Source organism: Rhinoderma darwinii, chromosome 12 (genome assembly GCF_050947455.1).
Source record: "Rhinoderma darwinii isolate aRhiDar2 chromosome 12, aRhiDar2.hap1, whole genome shotgun sequence".
In the NCBI taxonomy this organism is placed as follows: Eukaryota; Metazoa; Chordata; class Amphibia; order Anura; family Rhinodermatidae; genus Rhinoderma; species Rhinoderma darwinii.
In genome coordinates, this window is record NC_134698.1 from 50,890,007 (window position 1) to 50,910,498 (window position 20,492).

The 20,492-nt window shown below is 40.0% G+C and overlaps 1 protein-coding gene across 4 annotated transcripts in view; it reads left to right on the forward strand.

Annotated features, from left to right (window-relative positions):
• Nucleotides 1–20,492, forward strand: part of RYR3 (ryanodine receptor 3) — a 658,838-nt gene that overhangs the window by 560,243 nt on the left and 78,103 nt on the right. For all 4 annotated transcript variants that reach the window (XM_075844915.1, XM_075844916.1, XM_075844917.1 and 1 more), the window contains 9 exons: nucleotides 2,921–2,968; nucleotides 3,223–3,322; nucleotides 7,607–7,686; nucleotides 7,941–8,017; nucleotides 8,323–8,396; nucleotides 9,288–9,305; nucleotides 12,793–12,873; nucleotides 13,378–13,466; nucleotides 16,715–16,843. In XM_075844915.1, coding sequence (XP_075701030.1) covers nucleotides 2,921–2,968; nucleotides 3,223–3,322; nucleotides 7,607–7,686; nucleotides 7,941–8,017; nucleotides 8,323–8,396; nucleotides 9,288–9,305; nucleotides 12,793–12,873; nucleotides 13,378–13,466; nucleotides 16,715–16,843 — 696 coding nt within the window. The remainder of the gene's footprint in view (nucleotides 1–2,920; nucleotides 2,969–3,222; nucleotides 3,323–7,606; nucleotides 7,687–7,940; nucleotides 8,018–8,322; nucleotides 8,397–9,287; nucleotides 9,306–12,792; nucleotides 12,874–13,377; nucleotides 13,467–16,714; nucleotides 16,844–20,492) is intronic.

Genomic DNA, 20,492 nt, shown 5'->3' on the forward strand with positions numbered 1-20,492 from the left:
GGCAAAAAATTTACCACGTTGTTAAAACGAACAGGGAAAAAATTGAAAGAAACGGATCAAAATCGTCCATTAAAAATGGAAGCGCAGCCCGGAACAAAGACGAACGGATGCAAAATGGCTGAGAAAAAACATACAAAAACTGACGTTTTAGTTGGCTGACATTCGGACCCTGTCGCATGAATAGAGCCAAGAAACTATTCCCGTTGAGAACTGGATTTCAGAAGTACTAACATCCTTGAACTATCCACTTACATTGAGGTCATACGTTATTTAGATAAAACTGGTAACCATGGCACCACAAGAAACACTTGCTGCCTGCCAATGAAACCATCCAAAATCACAAGCACAGAAGTGGTATTTGTGAGTTTAGGGTAGGATAAGCTGAGCCCTGTGTAATTTGATAAGCATGTGGTCACACAGTCTGGCGGTGTCATTTTGTGACCACAATAAAAAAGACTGGCATTTTAGGCCGCTTGTCTTGGTGTTTGTCTACATCTGATTGGATTACATTTGAACACCCGCACAACAGATAAGCCGCTTTAAGCTTGGCTTATATGAGTTTGTAATGTTTTGTGGTCAGCATTTATTTACTACATTGATTGCTGTTTTCATGATTACTGTGATTGAAAAAGGAAAAATGTCTTTGTCTCTTTAGGTATTTTTTTTATCTTTTCCTAACAGACAGTCTACCATTTTGTCCGTAGAAAAATAAAGTGTATTACAGAAACAATGCTTTTCTTCACTGGTAATTTGCTGATAAAGAACACTGCGGTTGTTTAGATTGAAAGATGTCAGTGTTTTTATGCAGCTTTCAAGCAAGCAGTTTGGTATTTCAGAGATAGAAACTTAAATATGACAAGGGTTTCTTTAGCACAGGTGGGAAACACATATTTTTGAGAAATACTGAAATTCTGAGATAGACGTTTCAAACCTACATGACAAATGTAGAAGCTGCAGTGGGTGGCAAGTTAAGTCACTATAAAGACATGAATAGAAATAAATTGATGGAAGCATATTCCCAGTAGAAGATTTATATATAGAAAAAAGTTCATGTGTCTGAATTAACAGAAAACGTACTGAGCAAATTAACCTACAAAGGAAATCTACGTATGCTCATACATGACTTGGTTCCCCAAAGAACCTGACCTGTGGATGATTGACAGAAAAACTTTTGGTCATTTGGAATCGGATGGGATTTTGGATTCAAAATAGATTTCTTCGGCTACATATTCAGATGAGCTTTGTAGAAACTTTTCAGTTTCATCTGGGAAAAACTGACGATTTTACATCAGAGTTGAATCATTATTGTGTCAGAGTGTTATCCGCGTGTCCGTTTTTAACGTCCCATGTAGCATCAGTGATCAGTTTTTCATGCTTCCTTTTTTTCAGCATCTCCTCGCAACCCATCAGTGAGAAATGGACAGCACTCGGATAGCATTAGTGTGGCCTCCCATTTTTTCACGGACCCATTAAATTGAATGGGCTTGTCTAATGTGAGAATCGGACCACAGTGCATGTTGCCAGTTTCTCTGCATGGACCGACGGTTCGTGCAGAATATCGGACATGTGAATTAGCCCATTAACTTTAATGGGTCAGTGTTCAGTCTGTTAGTTCTGTACTGGACAGCATAGGGACGTGAACATCACTCGTCTGAATAGGCCCTCAGGCATATTTAGATGGCCGTATCTTTCATTCTTTCACTAATGGGATATGCTCATAATTTTGGTAAAGTACCATGTGATTGTGCAGAAAGTCAACTTTATCTGGCACAACCTACTGTGCTCTCCCTGCGGTTTTCTGGGTATACCTACTGCATCTGGTACAAATGGCACCAAATCAAGATACACCCCAGCTTGAGCCATATAAGTTGCTTTACTCATGTAATAGACTACTTTAATGTACTTGTAGCAATTGTATAAATAAGTGGCAGACCTAGAGTAGTTTCATCAATGTGAAAAGCTAGCTTATTGCTTTTGTGTGGTAATATTTTCCCACAGTAGTAGGGTAAATGGGCAAATACCAATGTAGCAGACCTGGATTTGTCTGTCTAGAGTATGATGATAGTTCAATAAGTGGGGATAATACAGTGGAGCAGATTGACGAATACCGTCTTAAATGTAGACAGATGAGAATTAGAGTAGATGCGTCAAATTTATCACAGTGGCTCATGCTGGAGGATACATTTGGTGCACCTTTAGACACTTCTGTCTAACCTTATACCATTTCTTGGTTGGCTTACTTTATACCTTTTTTTTCACCAAAATTTTAGCACAATTTGGTGCATTTTAAGCCACTTCCCCTTGTCGGGTGATTCGCAAAAAGCATCAAAAAAAACCTTTATAAATGTGTCACACAGGGTGTTCACCAGAATTCAATTTGATTAGTAAATCTGCCCCTGTATGTTTACCTGAAGTCCTATGTATAACCACTAATAATTAATCATGACAGCAAAATAAGTGTACGCGTGGCAAACTCTGCTACGTCTGACAAACTAAGCCACACCAGTTCTGTACCTTGCATGCATTAGCTTTTATTTTTGCCTTCCTCCAGATAAACACAGTATAAAAATAATAGGGTGATCTCTTCCTGGATCTATGGATATTTCGATCTCTAAGAATTTGTCTATTTGCCATATGCCGGCATTATATTTTCGATTTGCGTCTTCTCCCTATCTTTGGCACCCATCCTTTCCAGGATATGCTATGAGTAGGCACCATCTTAATATTTTAGACCTTAAATAAAGTATAGCTGAATATATAATCTATATACTGCAGTATAAAATATTATAATGTAAACCATGTCCCCTGGTTTATAAATGTGGTTATGTTTCTTCCTATATGTTAGTGAGGACCAGTCAAACTACACGGCATCATCCTATGCCGTAAAGCTATGTTCACATTCTACTCTTTACAATTGCAGAGCTGCCAAAATGAAGAGGAAGATGAGGAAAAAGACAAAACGTTTGAAGTAAGATATTTGCTACTTTTTCCTTTCTGCCCGCTTGATGTCCAATTCTAAATGTTCTGTAATGTTTTAAAATAATGTATGTAAATAATGTGATTTATTTTATAGGATAATTACAGTAATGTTTTATCGTGTTGCGATACAATCCCCAGCAGATACAATCAGTTATATAGTATGCTAAATTATCCATAGGTCTCCATGTCTGTTTAGATATGTCATAGAGAACAAATACATTTCACATTTCTGTCTGTTTACAGGAGAAAGAAATGGAAAAACAAAAGACCTTGTATCAGCAGGCCCGTCTACATGAAAGAGGGGCTGCTGAGATGGTTTTGCAGATGATCAGTGCAAGTAAAGGTAATGATACTTTCTCCTTTAGGCCTCTTTCAAACGTCAGTATTTTGCATGAGTATTTGAGCGCCAAAACCAGGAGCGAAATCAAAATACGAACAGAGGTAAATTTTTTCCTATTATTACACTTTTTCTCTGTTTCACTCTTGGTTTTGACTTCCAAATACTGCCCAAAATACTGCCTTGTGAAAGTGGCCTTAGTCCTCTGTTCCAAACAGCCAAAGACGATGTTATGTGTTTTCTCTTTACTTACTTAACTGTGGAAATGAAAACTGTTTTGATCTTCATCTAAATAGCTTAAAAATTCTGTGAGGATTCATACCCAAGTACTGTAATGTAATACACACACACACACACACACATATATATGAGTACACACACGCAAAAAAAAACACACACACATATTAACTGCATAGACGTATAGTTAAATGATAAAAAAAATTGTGCACATGGTTTATACACTGAACTCAATAATAACACTGTATACAGTTTGCTCCTCGGCTCCCTCTAGTGATGGCTACAGGTAGTATACCGTCTTTGAAATATATTACCATGCAGGAGATTTGGAGCTCTGACCACTATGAAGATATATAAAGAAAGTAATCAGACATGATAATAAAAGGTGTACCTAACTTTAAACATCATTTAAAAGGCAAACTAAACCAGAACTGAAATATCTGAAATACCATGTCCTATGGCTTATTAACCTGGGATTCAGGGTATGGCAGATCTAAGGAGAGCGTGAGGCTGCCTACATCTCCCACAGGTACCAGCTGAAATTTTATCCAGTGATAGGAAGCTGTCATTGTAACCGATGCTCCCTGTCACAGATTTTGGTACAGGATTTGCAGTATACAGATAGACAGCAGTCGAACCCCTGCTTAGCAGAAAAATTGCTGAGAGTGGGGAGCTCATCATAGAGTAGCTTCCTAAAGGCATGGTGTCGCCCCAAAAACATGTTTTTTTTTTAAAATTTAAACATTTAGTGTGTGGGTGATTAAACATTGTTCAAATTTTTTTTATTTTTTTCGCGAGTCAGGAAATATTATAAATTTTTTCACATTTTTCAAAATTTATAATACTACCCATTTTTGGTCACTAGATGGAGCTAGTTGGAGCTAGTTCCCAAAATTGCAGCATTGCAACATTGGGTTAAAAGCTCTCGCTCTAGTGAGCTCTCTGCATCCCCCCTCCTTTATCCTAGCTAGTGCCGGGATAAACGAGGGGTTTGAAAGGTTTAACCTCCTACACTGTGTGTCGCCATTTTTTGAGGTAACCCACAGTGTAGTAGGTTTACATACAGTAGTAAACACACACAAACACTAACATACATTGAAATCGCTTACCTGCTCCTGCCGCCGCGGCTCCCTCCGGCCCGTCCGCTCCCTTTGCTGTCGCTGTTCCATGTGCACAAGTCCGGAAGCCGCGACCGGAAGTAGTAATATTACAGTCCGGCCGCAACTTCCGGTCCACAGGAAAATGGCGCCGGACGGCGCCAATTTCGAATAGGACTGTGTGGGAGCGGCGCATGCGCAGTTCCCACACAGACGCCGTACACGGACGTGAATGGGACGGGAGCCGTTCACAGTCCCTATGGGACTGTGGCTGCCGTACTCCATGTCTGTGTGTGTCGTTAATCGACACACACAGAAATGGAACAAAAAATGGCAGCCCCCATAGGGAAGAAAAAGTGTAAAAATAAGAAAAAGTAAAACACAAACACACAAATGAATAAAAACGTTTTTATTAAAGCACTAACATCTTTAACATATAAAAAAAATTATTTGCCATGACACTGTTCCTTTAATGGCTTTCTAGAACAATGTGCTACAATCTTTGATGGATTGCAACCCCTCACCCCTCCCTTCCACTAATTGTTAGCTGTGGAAATCATTTAGGCTTTGTTCACATATCAGTCAGTGCTCTATTCTGATGTTCCGTTGGATCTTTCCATCAGAATGGAGCCCTGACTGACACAAACGGAAACCATAGCTTGACGGAAAGCTCAGACGGAACGTCAGAATAGAGCCCTGACGAATATGTGAACGAAGCCCATTTTCCTTTTATCTAAATAGTGACATTTACAATGGTATGTCTGCTAAATTAAAATAACATCCAAGGGAACATGCATTGTATTTAATATTTTTCATATATTATATTTTTCTAATAATGTTAGAGGAATAAAAAACTATAGATTAAATCTGGAAATATTTAATCTATTTGTGTTTTCAACAGATTAGTTATAATGTAGTAAAAGGGAGGCACCTAACAACCTTGTTGGCACTGCACTACATAAGCGTGATGCTATATGACTGCAGGGGCCTGTTTAACAATGGCCTATCCTTCTGGTAGTTGACTAGGGTTGGGTCAGGTGTTCTCATTCAGCAGCATAAATATTTTTGTTAGGCCAGAAGTATTTGTTGTAGTTTTGGGACAGTCTAATATATGCATATGATACTTACAATAATGTAATACATGTGTCTATTGTATCTACAGTACTGTGCAAAAGTTTTAAGCAGTTGTAGAAAAATGCTTCAAAGTAAGAATGCTTTAAAAAATAAAAGTGCCATAGTTTTTTTTTTATCAATTAACAAAATATATAGTGAGTGAACAGAAATCTAAATCAAATCAATATTTGGTGTGACCACCCTTTGCCCTCAAAACAGCATCAATTCTTCTAGGTACACTTGCACAGAGTCATCAATTTTGTAGGATTATAGTCAGGTGTATGATTAACCAATTATACCAAACAGGTGATAATCATCATCATTTTCATATGTAGGTTGAAACACAGTCATAAACTGTAACAGAAACAGATGTGTATGAGGCTTAAAACTCTGTGAGGAACAGTCAAACTCTGCTACAAAGTTGAGGTTGTGGAAGACAATTTCATGTCATAGGTCCACCATGGTAAGACAGAGCACACAAACAAGACACAAGGAAGTTATACTGCATCAGCAAGGTCTCCCCCAGGCAAATATTTCAGAGCAGACTGGGGTTTCAAAATGTTCTGTTCAAGCTCTTTTGAAGAAGAACAAAGAAACGGGCAACGTTGAGGAATGTAGACATAGTGGTCGGCCAAGGAAACAAGTACAGCAGATCAAAGACAAATCATGCTTACTTCACTTTGAAATCGGAAGATATCTAGCAGTGGCATTAGCTCAGAACTGGCAGAAACCAGTGGGACCCAGGTACGCCATCTGCTGTTCAGAGAAGTCTGGCCAGAAGTTGTCTTCATGGTAGAATTGGGGGACAAAAAGCCACACCTTCAACATTGGAACAAGGCCAAGCGACTCAATTATGCACCAAAACATAGGAACTGGGGTGCAGAAAATGGCAGCAGGTGCTCTGGACTGATGAGTCAGCATTTGAAATATTTTGCTGTAATAGAAGGCAGTTTGTTCAATGAAGGGCTGGAGAGCGGCACAATAATGAGTGTCTGCAGGCAACAATGAAGCATGGTGGAGATTCCTTGCAAGTTTGGGGCTGCATTTCAGCAAATGGAGTTTGGGATTTGGTCAGGATTAATGGTGTTCGCATTGATGAAAAATACAGGCAGATAATTATCTATCATGCAGTACCATCAGGGAGGCATCTGATTGGCTCCAAATTTATTCGGCAGCATGACAACGACCCCAAACATACAGCCAATGTCATTAAGGACTATCTTCAGCGTAAAGAAGAACAAGGAGCCCTGGAAGTAATGATATGGCCCCCACAGAGCCCTGATCTCAACAACATCGAATCTGTCTGGGATGTTGTTACATGAAGAGAAAAAAAAATGTAAGGAAGCCGACATCCACAGAAGATCTGTGGTTAGCTCTCCCAAGATGTTTGTAACAACCTCCCTGCTGAGTTCCTTCAAAAACGGTGTGCAAGTGTACCTAGAAGAATTAATGCTTTGAAGGCAAAGGGTGGTCACACCAATATTGATTTAATTTAGATTTCTCTTCTATTCATTCACTTTACATTTTGTTAATTGATTAAAAAAAACTATTATAACTTTTTTATTTTATTTAAAGCATTCTTACTTAGCAGCATTTTTCCACAACTGACTAAAAAGTTTGCACAGTACTGTATTTAGCACTCAAAATGGACATATAGAGGTCAACAAATAGTGTCACCCCTGCAGCTGCAGTCCCTGTGGCAATCACAACACATTTGTTTGCAGCATTATTTATATAATGCTATAGAACCCCTTTATGAAAGCCGTCTTATTTCACGGACATGAAAACTCCATTATACATGTGTTGAATATCTTCTTTGACATGTGCTTTATTCTTTACCCAGGTGAAATGAGCTCCATGGTTGTAGAGACGCTAAAACTTGGAATTGCAATTTTGAATGGTGGAAATACTGTTGTGCAACAGGTAATACGAATGTGTTACCTTATTTATTTGTTAAGTGAAATTATATGTGAGTGTTATTCACATGCACAGTATCGGTGGTCCGAAAATTTTCATTTTTATAATATTCTAACCTTGTGAGTATTAACTACATCTACTATTATTATTCTGTGAAAAGTCTCTTATAAAAAATCTTGTTGAAGTGTGTATGGTGAGAAGTATAAAGTGCTTATATGATCATTTTGTGATAAACGCCACTAATGTCGCGCTTTTCACAGAAAATGTTAGATTACCTAAAAGAGAAAAAGGATGCTGGATTTTTCCAGAGCTTGTCCGGCTTAATGATGTCATGCAGGTAAGTACATTTCTATAATTTCTCCATAGATTACACTTTGCTTTGTCCTTGAGAAATGCAATGTCGTTATTGTCAATTGCCGAGAAAAAATAAATAAAAAATCGTCAAACTCTTCTGCTCATAAGATACACTAACCAAGTTTCTGTGATTCATATTACAACATTCTTGAGCCCACGCTCTTACACTACATGGCTCACCAAGGGCAAGGTCAACTCTATAGTCTTCACTAATACTACAAAGCTCCTTCAGAGACCTGCAGTGAGTTAATATGAGGATGATTCTCATTTTATTTGTTTTTGGCTCAGTGTTCTTGACTTGAATGCATTTGAAAGACAGAACAAAGCAGAAGGTCTTGGAATGGTCACAGAAGAAGGGACACGTAAGTTCAATGGCGGATTTCTGTGGCATTTAATTGTCAAAACTTAAGAAGACGGGGCCTGCAAAAGAAAATGAAGTAACATTGAAAAAATGTATAACATCTATTAGCTCCTATGTGTAGAAATTTTTACTTTCCCTTTTCCCATCCCTTGGTTGAACTTGACAGACATGTGTTTTTTCAACCGTACTAACTATGTAACTATGTATTATGACATAACCTTTGAAATAATTTAAATGCCTAGTCTCATCATGACAACCCCTTTATATACTGAGGCCGGACTATAGATCAGCTGATCGTTCTGGCTTTAGAAACCCCCAGCAAACACATGTTGTTGCCATGGGAAGCTTCAGATGGCCATGCATTTTCCCTGCAACAGCTAATGTATTATTACATGATGGCTATTCAGATGAATGGATGTCCAAGCAATACATTGACAGGCCTGGTCTGCCAGAGTAAGAACTGTTGCATGCAGTAGCTCTCTGCTCTGGGTAAAAAAAAAAAGAGGGGTCAAGAGTGGGGGACCCCCAACTATATTCAGTACATGGTATCATATAGCACATCATCGGCATCAAGTCCATAAGGGTTAAATTCTAAATTCAAATATTTAAGTCAGAAAGAGTTGAATGCCCAACATAGTCTATTAAAGACCTCAGGTCAAAAGCCTTCCAATACATCACTGAAAACAGTGAACCAGAAACAGTTCACACATCTATTTCATGTGTGATCTGTCATTCTGTTTCGGGATTGAACCTGATTTTGCGCTCACATCAAAGGTCTGGTAAAGAATACATTATGGTTCATTTTGCTGCTTGTCACTGAACTGTATAGCTGACATATTATGAAACAGTAACCATCTATTTCTCGCTCTTCTCTTATTCCTTGTCTATGCAGTCATTGTCCGGGAACGAGGTAAGCGATGCTTCAACTTCAGATAAATGTATTCTTAATTACATTTCATCTCCAGAATCTGTTACAATCTGCATAGCATGCTGCGGGATCCAGTCTCACACTAGATAAAGTAGCAGACCAATGTTCATCTTATCCGTAGTCGCCTGCAGACATTAATTAGTTATCCGCTCATCTCTAATTATTCACTTCTTACCCTTTGCCAGATCTTTGCTGTATTAATGTCTTCAAGTACATTTATTATTTCATCTCTCTTGGAAAATATAATTGTATAAGATATTCTCCTCATGTTGTGGATGTAGACATATGTTGCATTATACAAAGTAGATATGCATTGTATATAATTATTTTCCTGAAACAGGTTGTTACTTTTTAGATCGCTGGTCCCATGTAGATAAGCGGATGTCAGGGGCTCCTGCTGATGGAGTCCCTGCAATCTCAGTCCCTGCAATTGCAAAATAAGTGCATGTCTTCACTGAAGTGCCTCTACAGGGAAAATGATGCATTGCAGGACAAAATGCAATGAGGGAGCTCTAGTGGGTGACAACCTTTCATCAGCTTATATAGTAGACAACTAATTCTACAATTTACTGTTCTGTGTCTTAAAGACGAAAGGATACTCTTTTTAGCAATATTTATCTAGAAAAAGAGAAATTTTCTTCAGCTCACCAGTCTTGGCGTTTATGATGCGCACAGATCCTCGAGGTGGAACTCGGTTAAATCATATTGAAGAAAAAATAAATTTAGATCCAGTGCTAAGTTTAAAAGGAAAAAGCTTCCACTTTATTGAAAAGACGTTTAAAACTTACACGAGAACCGAGGGGTGGATGCACAGAGCCTACGCGTTTCAACCGATTCACTCGGTCTTAATCCTTTGCATCCGTTGAAACGCGTAGGCTCTGTGCATCCACCCCTCTGTGCTCGTGAAAGTTTTAAACGTCTTTTCAATAAAGTGGAAGCTTTTTCCTTTTAAACTTAGCGCTGGATTGAAATTTTTTTTTTTTTTAGAATATTTATCTCCTCATAATATCTCCTACCGCCATCTGTTCTGTTTGAAAAAATACTGTTTTAGCTTTTGATCTGTAGTGAACATTAGTCCAATAACGGCATATTTATCAATCCCCCATCCAATATTCTGCCCCATTTATTACCCAACTGAAGGGGCAAAAGTTTTGTGCAGGTACCCAAGGTCTTTATAGGGTACTGAGGAGGTTGCAGCTGGATTGAAAGGTTCTATAATATAAAGCAAAATGTAACAGCAGTTTTTGTAAATAGGTTATTTAATAAGAATATATAACATAGAGCTTTTCTCCTTATTTCCCATCTTATAATGTTATGGCATATCACTAGGATAACTATCATATGCCATAACATTATGTTCAAAGTGCCTCTAGCTTATCACTGCATAGCAGCTCTCTCGGCAATCCACTGTGCAGGTTATTGCAACACAGCTCTATTCAAGTGCATAAGCAAGTTTTATATATATATATATATATATATATATATATATATATATATATATATATATATATATATATATATAACAGCAGAAAGCAGCAGCACTCACTGGAAATAAATGTATAGTTGTCAAGCAAGTCGTCCCGGTCCGAGGACAAAGCAGTATGCTTGATAAAGGTCCTATTGTTGGACAGAAACGTCGCTGTTTGCTGGCTGAATAAACCACTATTTTTGTATATGTATATATATATATATATATATATATATATATATATATATATATATATATTGAGAGAGACAGAGAGAGAGAGAGAGAGAATAGTTGCCAACATTTGGAAAAAAGTTTCAGGAGAGACTTAGGGTCTGGTGTCTTTGGTGGGTGTGTCTTATGGGGGCGTGGCTTTCCAGAATTTCCGCATTAAAATAAACGAACAAAAATGTCTTCATTAGTTTGGCTGATAACTATTTTGGCAGTCAGTATCTCTCTCTGGTTTTACTATTGTATACAGTAAGGTGATGTCTCACTTTATTACTGTGGCTAGGCGATATGTGCTGACCAGTACTGGTAGTGTAAAAACGAGCGTAGATCGTGCCACATGCAGTGCCTATTATAGATGGTGCTCCACACTGCCCCCAGTAGATAGTGCCACACACTGCTCCCTGTAGATAATACCACATGGCCCCTCTGTAGATATTGCCACACACTGCTCCTTGTAGATATTGCCACACACTGCTCCTTGTAGTTATTGCCACACACTGCTCCTTGTAGTTATTGCCACAAACTGCTTCCTGTAGATAATTCCACAGTGCCCCCTGTAGATAGTGCCACATGGCCCTCCTGTAGATAGTGCCACAGTGCCCTCTGTAGATAGTGGCTCACATCTGTTTTTTAGATTTTAGCCCTCTGTAGATAATAGCACCGTACCCTCTGTAGATAGTGGCACACAGCCCCCCTGTAGATAGTGGCACACAGCCCCCCTGTAGATAGTGGCACACAGCCCCCCTGTAGATGTTGCCACACTGCCCCCCTGTAGATATTGCCACACTGCCCCCCTGTAGATAGTGGCACACAGCCCCCCTGTAGATAGTGGCACACAGCCCCCCTGTAGATAGTGGCACACAGCCCCCTTGTAGATAATGCCACACAGCCCCCTTGTAGATAATGCCACACAGCCCCCTTGTAGATATATGGACAGTTATGTCAGGGGCTTCCCCAGCCAGAGTCCCAGAGCAGATCCACTTCTAGCACTCTGCCTGGGATTCCTGCTCTGTTCCTGACATACTGTCCATATATGGACAGTGATGTCAGTGGCTTCCCCAGAGCAGGAGTCTCAGAGCAGAGCGCTAGAATAGTCTCTGCTCTGGGACTCCTCCTCTGGGGAAGCCCCTGACATCAATGTCCATATATGGACAGTGAAGTCAAGGGCTCTGTCTATGAGCGGAATCCTAGTCAGAGCATCAGCAATGCTCTGGCCGGGGATTCCGCTGCAGGAGGTGCCCTTCCCTGACGTCACCCCCCTTATATGGACAGTAAAGTCAAGGGCTCCGTCTATGAGTGGAATCCCCGGCCAGGGCATCGGCAATGCTTTGGCCGAGAATTCCGGCGCTCCAGGAGGAGTGAATGACAGAGCAGGAAGCGCATAGTTTCCTGCTCTGCCATAGTATTCAAGTGTATCTGTGTCCTGAGGACGCAGATACAATTGAATGTAGCAGTTGCCGGGACAAGTCCCGGGACAGTAATTTGCCGGGACTGTCTCTGTAAATCGGGACAGTCCCAGCAAATTCGGGACAGTTGGCAAGTATGAGATAGATAGATAAATAGATATATACTGTATATGTAGGCGGGAGCATCTATGTGCTTATGTATTACATATTATTATGAAGACGATTATGCCATTATTTACTTTAGTGGGAAGGTCCCTTTTTATAATTGGACAACCTGCTTGAAGGTAATGTGATTGTGGGGGTCCATCTGTAGAAACCCCCCATGATCAGCTATCACAACTGTTTTGACACTGTTTGTCCTTCTAAGGTGAGAAGGTTTTACAGAATGATGAATTTACAAGAGACCTCTTCAGGTTCCTGCAACTTCTTTGTGAAGGACACAACAACGGTAAGATAAAAAGCAAATTTCAGACATATTTTCGGAATACAGTTATACATAGAGTGTAGTTGTGGGATCTACAACAACTTCAACCCTGGTCATTGAGCTTAATAACAGACCAGAGATGTGACCTGAAGCTGCTGGGCACCAATGCAAAATCTGTGACAGGGTCCCCAACCTACAGTACCATGTGGCATTTATAATACTGCAGTGGGGTCATTGAGCACCCAGAGCACCAGGGCCCCTGTGTGAATGCTACCTTTGCTTCTCCCTATTTCCAGGCCTCTTAGACACATTCAGACATAGTATTATATAATAAATATTCAGTATTTGTGTAACTATACAATCCATTGCAGATTAGTAAATCATTTATTTTCTTCCTATATGGAATGCAAGCAGAATTTCTTTGAAATGTTATCAATAAATACACTTGTAATATACATTCATTTGTAATGTTTTCCTGTGCAATATCTCACTGCTGATTTTTTTTTGGTGTTTTTTTTCTTCCTTTAGACTTTCAGAACTTCCTCAGAACCCAAATGGGTAATACGACAACGGTGAATATTATTATTAGCACAGTGGATTACCTTCTACGCCTGCAGGTAACCAGAAATTGTTGTTTTTTCCCAGAAGAGTTCAATATTTTACAATTTTGTAAAGCTTCCCTGCAGTGACCTAATAATGCATTGCGAGTCCTGTGTTGGTCTGATGTACAGCCGACCATGAAATATCTTCCATATTTGGCTCCTTTTGTACAGTCACGTACTGATGTGTACAATCTTAACCTGCAGCTGATAAGAGCACGTGTCATCCATGGGCCAATACCATGGTAATATTCTCCATAACATTAGATTAAATGCACAATATATTACAGGCTGAGGAAAAAGGGTAAAAATAAAACGCAATCGGCAAACAGAACAAGTGGAGCGAGTAGAGAAATCTCTGCCAAAGCTGCTCTGCTCCAGTATGTTTAATCAACAGGTTTATTGTGGTTTGGCCTCAGCTCATACAATGGGAATTTGATTCCCTGTATAATGCATTTTATATTTTACATCTGCTACTGTTTAGCATGAGAAATGTGATATTGTTTTCAGTTAATTCTTATAATAATGCATGTGTTTGATGTGGTAAGTATGAAAAATGTACAGTGTAGGAGTAATTTCCAGAAAAGGACAAGGGGAACAACATGCCGAAAAAAGCAACACAAAACACAGTGACAATGCAACTGATAAATTATTTTTCCCCCTTTTGCACATATCACATCCAAAAAGTACTGCCCCCTGCAGCTGCACAGAGACAAAATTTTAAGCAGTGATCCTTAAAGTTGTAGGGTGCCTTGTAGAATGATCCACACCAATATCCATATACCAAATGAGTTAAAGCAGCTGATCCGCACAACATCTCCCGGAGCAATGTTAGTAAAGACCGTGTCAAGGACTGTGGCAGATTCAGAGTCCAGTGGCTGAGACGATGAGGCCACTCAAACAGCAAGAATACTTATATAACAGTCCAGGTAGTTACGTGAGGCAGAGATGTAGTCAAGAAAGAGTCCATGTTCAGTACACAGATCAACTGTAATACGTGAGGCAGAGATGTAGTCTGGAAAAAGTCACATTTTGGTACACGGATAAACAGCAATTGATAGTAATGTGCGGCAGAGAGGAACTAGACTACAAGCAGGAAGCTCAATAGTCTGCCAAGGAGATACTGAAAGGTTCAGGCCACAGTAGTCTGACCAATCAAGGCAAGGAATCCAGCGAGACAGGAATGAAGATAAGCTACATAGGAAATCCAGCACTGGAGCTGTCCACAGCACAAGTGACTCAATGAGAAGAGCTAGTGCCCAGGACGCAGAAGTCTCTTGGTTCAAATCCTGACAGGCTGTGGACTGGAAACATAGTCACATTAATAAGTGTGTTTTTTTTTGCGACACATTAGGAAAACATGCAAAAGGGGCATTTTTATAGTTCTCTTTGAAGTTGATTAGGTTGCAGCCAGGATTCAACAGGAAAGAATCAGATCTTAAAGAAAAAATCATACAAATTTAGAGGCAAGCGCACCATGAGGCTATGGCCAGGGAGTGGACTTGGCCTTAAAGTAAATTTCCAGCCTTGAACAACATTTTTTTTTATGTAAATAGATGCCAAATTCTATGCTGGTTAATTTCTTAACATATTTTTATATCAAATAAAGCTCTGCTTTTCTGATACTGAGCTCCAAATACCCTGAAAAGAGTTAAATTATAAAATTCTGGCTGCCTGCAACAACCACTAGAGGGTGCTTACTGCATACTGTTTGTACATTGAACTCAAAAATATTAACATTTGCGCCTAAGCTCCCTCTAGTGGTGGCTGAAGGCAGCCATAATTCTATAATTTAAAGAGGCTCTGTCACCGCATTATAAGTGCCCTATCTTGTACATGATGTGATCGGCGCTGTAATGTAGATTACAGCAGTGTTTTTTATTTAGAAAAACGATAATTTTTGACGGAGTTATGACCTATATTAGCTTTATGCTAATGAGTTTCTTAATGAACAACTCGGCGTGTTTTACTTTTTGGCCAAGTGGGCGTTGTGGAGAGAAGTGTATAACGCTGACCAATCAGTGACCAATCAGCGTCATACACTTCTCCTCATTCATTTACACAGCACATAGCGATATAGCTATATCGCTATGTGCAGCCACATACATACACATTAACGTTAATCAAGTGTCCTGACAATGAATAGACATTACCTACAGCCAGGACGTGATTTCTATTCAGAATCCTGACCACTTCTGTAGCGTCTGTGTGAGATTTACAGCACAGCATAGCGAGATCCCGCTGTAAATGACAGCTTACAGCGTAATCTCGCGAGACTACGCCTGCTATGCTGTAAATCACAGAGAAGTGCAGAGAAGTGGTCAGGATTCTGAATACACATCCCGTCCTGGCTGGAGGTAATGTATATTCACTGTCAGGACACTTGAGTAACGTTATAGTGTGTGTATGTGGCTGCACATAGTGATATAGCTATATCGCTATGTGCTGTGTAAATGAATGGGGAGAAGTGTATGACGCTGATTGGTCACTGATTGGTCAGCGTCATACACTCCTCTGTGCAACGCCCACTTGGTCAAAAAGTAAAACACGCCCAGTTGGTCATTAAGAAACTCATTAGCATAAAGCTAAAATAGGTCATAACTCAATCAAAAATGTTCGTTTTTCTAAATAAAAAACACTGCTGTAATCTACATTATAGCACCGATCACATCATGTACAATATATAATGTGGTGACAGAGCCTCTTTAACTTTGTCTATGCAGGGGATTTGGAGCTCTATATCAGAAAAACTGAATTCTGACCGCTATAGATATATTAAGAAATAAATCAGCACAGTATGTTGGACCTAAAAATTACATGATAATACATGGTGAACATTCACTTTACAGCAACTTGTGTGAAGATTTTGCAGGACAACCCATCAAAATTCATTTTTGGTTTCTGAATAAGTAGTAGGTTATTGAAGTTGCGAAAACTAAGGGCCATTTTTTTGGCAGAAACAATAGCGCGGTCGAATGCGCTATTGATTCCATAAAAAAACCTGAAGCCTTACGTAACGGAGACAAACGGAAACCATTTGCAATGGAAGCATTACCATTGAAATCAATGGTAATGCAAGCGGAAGCTATGGTTTCCATTTGCCTTTCCGTTGATGGGTTCCTCCGACGGAAAGCTCAGACGGAACCCATCAACGGAAAGCGAACGCTGATATGAACACACCCCAAATAATATCATCCAGAGATTTAAATGCCACAAGCTTCATAGGTTTTTAATGCTCAGCTACAGCTAATATGCTTTCTCTACAGGAATCTATCAGTGACTTCTATTGGTACTACTCGGGGAAAGAAGTGATTGATGAATCTGGGCAGCACAACTTTTCAAAGTCTCTGGCTGTGACCAAACAAATATTTAACTCGCTCACAGAATACATTCAGGTAAGACTAAAGCTGCGTTTTTGCAAATGGTGCGCAATTCACTTTATTTTCCTATTAAACCAGTGACCTGAAACAAACAGTGTGTTAAATATCTAGTAGAACTGAGCAACATGGTCATGAGACTTGAATAAACACTTTATTGATTGGCATGAGATGGTAATGGTGTAGTTGCTGGAACAGTGGGCATTATCTGTGTATGCTTTCAGGACTTGTTTTATGACCTTTTTATAGTGGAACAGTAGGCCTGAGCTTTTTATAAGGCATATATATTTTATTCATTGGCATATCAAGCATGAGTTGCATGCGTTTAGAAGCTCAAAGAGAGGGAACTTGCTACGTGTTTTTGTGGCTGGTATAGTAGGGACTCGTGAATATGAATTATGTTGGCGCTATATCAGCAATGCAAAATAAATGTAGTGGGCAGTATATAGTAGTGATTCATGTGTATTATTGACCGTTTGGGTTATGACAGCCCAAGGCGCTCAGTCCAGGTGTAAAGTGAAACATCTGGTGCGGTTTGTTAAGGCCCTGAAGCTACACAACTGACTTGGAGGGAAGACTATGGTCACCACTGAACTTCCTCCTAGGACTTGCAAAATAGTAGCTCTGCAGGTTAAAATCAAATGAGTTCTTGTCTTGCCCCTGAAGAGCCATTACTTTATAGTGTTCCGTCCCTGGCAGCTTTACAATATGATACTCCATCATAGGGCATCCTCTATGATGGTGAATCCCTGTACACATGACACTTGCAGTGGGATGAGAGGTTAAGGCTGTGAGGCCGTGTATTTTCAGGTTTTCAGTGGAGTAAGATTTAAATGACTATCGCTCATTTATTAATGTTTAATACTCTTAGTTCAAATCTCTCAAGGGTTCATTATCCTCGGTTGACATTTTAGTACTTTTATGCTGCTTTTTTGAAAGCGAACATGTCAGTTTTGTGCTCTGTAAAAATATATGTTACCATTATTTAAGAGGGCTGGGAGTTTGATTCTTTCTGACAGTAAGGACATCAATAGGGAATGACAGCATACAATTCAAGCTGACATTTCTTTTTTCATATGAGCCCAAGTACACGAGCGATTACCTATGAAGCACAGTATTCACCACCATTTTCCATGAAGCAAAGCTTGATCTACTTCATTAGTGATTGTTAAGAAGACTTGTACATTACCCCTTGATGTCTATGTCTACCACTCAGATATACATTAGTTACAAATGTTGATATGAGTATGTGGTGGGTATTGTACAAAAAAAGTTTTATATTTGGTACATCTTACCCTATATCCAACTGTATATGCAAGCTGGCCATGCATATACATTATCTGCTGCCGGCTTCTACCGCCGGGCTCCCCATAAACAGAACTATGTCTATTCAATAGGGAAGGAGGAGACACACCCAAAGGTGCCTGTACCCAATATGGATGAGTCGAGTAGTTGCCGCACAGTACTCGGCCATTCGGCAACTACCGCGGCTCGGACGCGTGTATGGGCACACTTGTCTGTCACTAAAACAAGGGATCAGGTGTGTTAAAATCCAATGATCCTCATTTCGCTCGACATCTGCCTCCATATAAACTAGAGGATTTATCTGTATGGGCAGCTTTAGTGCAGTACTCAGTATAGATAAGCATGATAAATAATATTTTTTTTTAACTTCTAAATAAATTTGGCTTTATACAATAGGGAACACAAACCAATTATAGTGACTATTGAGCCTCCCTCCATTTGCTTTAATACCATAATAAATATTAAGAAATTAATGAATGGATTTGACAACTGACCTTATGGGTGAAGACATCTGCTCTGCCTTTTCTCAGCAGCCAGGAGACCTGGCACTCACACTTAGAATATAGTTTTGCCTGCCAGAAATTAGCTTTCATGGAATTCTCAAACAGATCTTTCCTTGATGTTCACAATCTGCATAGGAGCAGCAGTGGGTTTATTTATGCTCGGCTGCAAGTTAACCCCCGCTCATTGCACATCACAGCTCGCCTTTTTTCAGCACAGCCACAAAGCCTTTCTTAGAATGCTGAGTCTCACTTTTTTGCAGATAAGACAGGCTGGAAAAAAAGGTATACTGTACTATAGTGTCAAGGAAGTTTTTTATACAAATATTCTGATTCAAAAGATACATTTTAGATGATACATTTTGACCACATTGCTTTTGCTAAGCATATTTTTATGCAGAACTCATTTAGCATAAAGGCCTTTATTTTATAATTTAAAAAAATCATGACATTTATTTTTGAAAAGCTAGAGGTGCACCAATGTTAAAAGGGTTTTCAATATGTCATAAATATCACACAGATGCGGATGCCACCTCTGGGACCCGTACCTATCTCTAGAACGGGGCCCCCTAAACCCCGTTCTATAATTTTCTGCTCCCTCTGCCACTTCCTGACTACATGGTCGGGAGTTACGAAAACAACGTAATTCGCTGAGCTACACTATTTCCATAAGTCACATGGTAGTGAATGGCCGTTACGGAAGCAGCGTAGCATGCAAGCTTACGGAAACTGCTTCCTAAGCATTGGTCGGAATTCACAGCAGCAGTGAGAGAACTCGGGTTTGTAGGCTCGGTGTGTAAGGCTCTGTTCACATCTGCGTTGGGGTCCCATTCTGACGTTCCGTCAGAGGTCTCCGTCAGTACAGGACCCTGAGCAGACACAAACTGACACCGACGGAAACCAGAGGTTTCCATTTCCATCACCATTAATTTCAAGCCGTTGCCCCTGGTTTCCGTTTGTCTCTTCTGTGCACCGGATCAGTCGTTTTGCCGGAAGCAATAGCGTAGTCGACTATGCTATTGCTTCTGGCAAAACTACGGGTCCGGTGCACAAAAGAGGCAAACGGAAACCACGGGCACCGGCTCCGTCACCATTGAAATCAATGGTGATGGAAACGGAAACCTCTGGTTTCCGTCAGTGTCCGTTTGCGTCTGCTCAGGGTCCTGTTCTGACGGAAACATCAGAACGGGACCCCAACGCAGATGTGAACAGAGCCTTATACTGTGAGTCCAGAGATTGATTGTTTTAGACGGAGTCCGTTCTCCCAGGCAGCTTTTTAACCCATTCAGTTCCTGCTGCATTTCAAGGATTAAGAAGCTATAGCAGCAGGAACTGAATGGGTAAATGAAGTGGTTTTCGTTATCTTCATTTCTGATAACGCTGTAGCAGAGGGCAGTGTCAGTGAAGGAGCCTCAGTGCTGGTGATATACAATGCAGGGGGGTTTACTAGTTCTGTGTAGTACTGCTGGTAATAAATTTAAGAGACTTGCCACAGAAGTTATGTCCAAAGAGCAGTCATAAATCACATACAGACTTTGGGGGTAATTTATCAACCTTTCTACCCCAGAAAAGTCACAAAAAGACCCAAAAGTCACAATTTGCTGGCCAAATTGCGACTTGTCCTTTTTGCGCCACCCACAACACTTTGGTAAGGGGCGTGACCTCTGGGAAACAACGTGACCACTGCGGCCCAACATATTTATTATAATTTACGCCAGGCTAATTCTAACATATGGACAAGTTAAAGGACCTATTACACTGTCCAATTTAGGCCGATGCAACGAGCGCCTATCAACAAGACGGCTCGTTGATCAGTGTTCGTTTGCTCCTGTCACAAGGAGCTATGTATGGGGATGAGCACA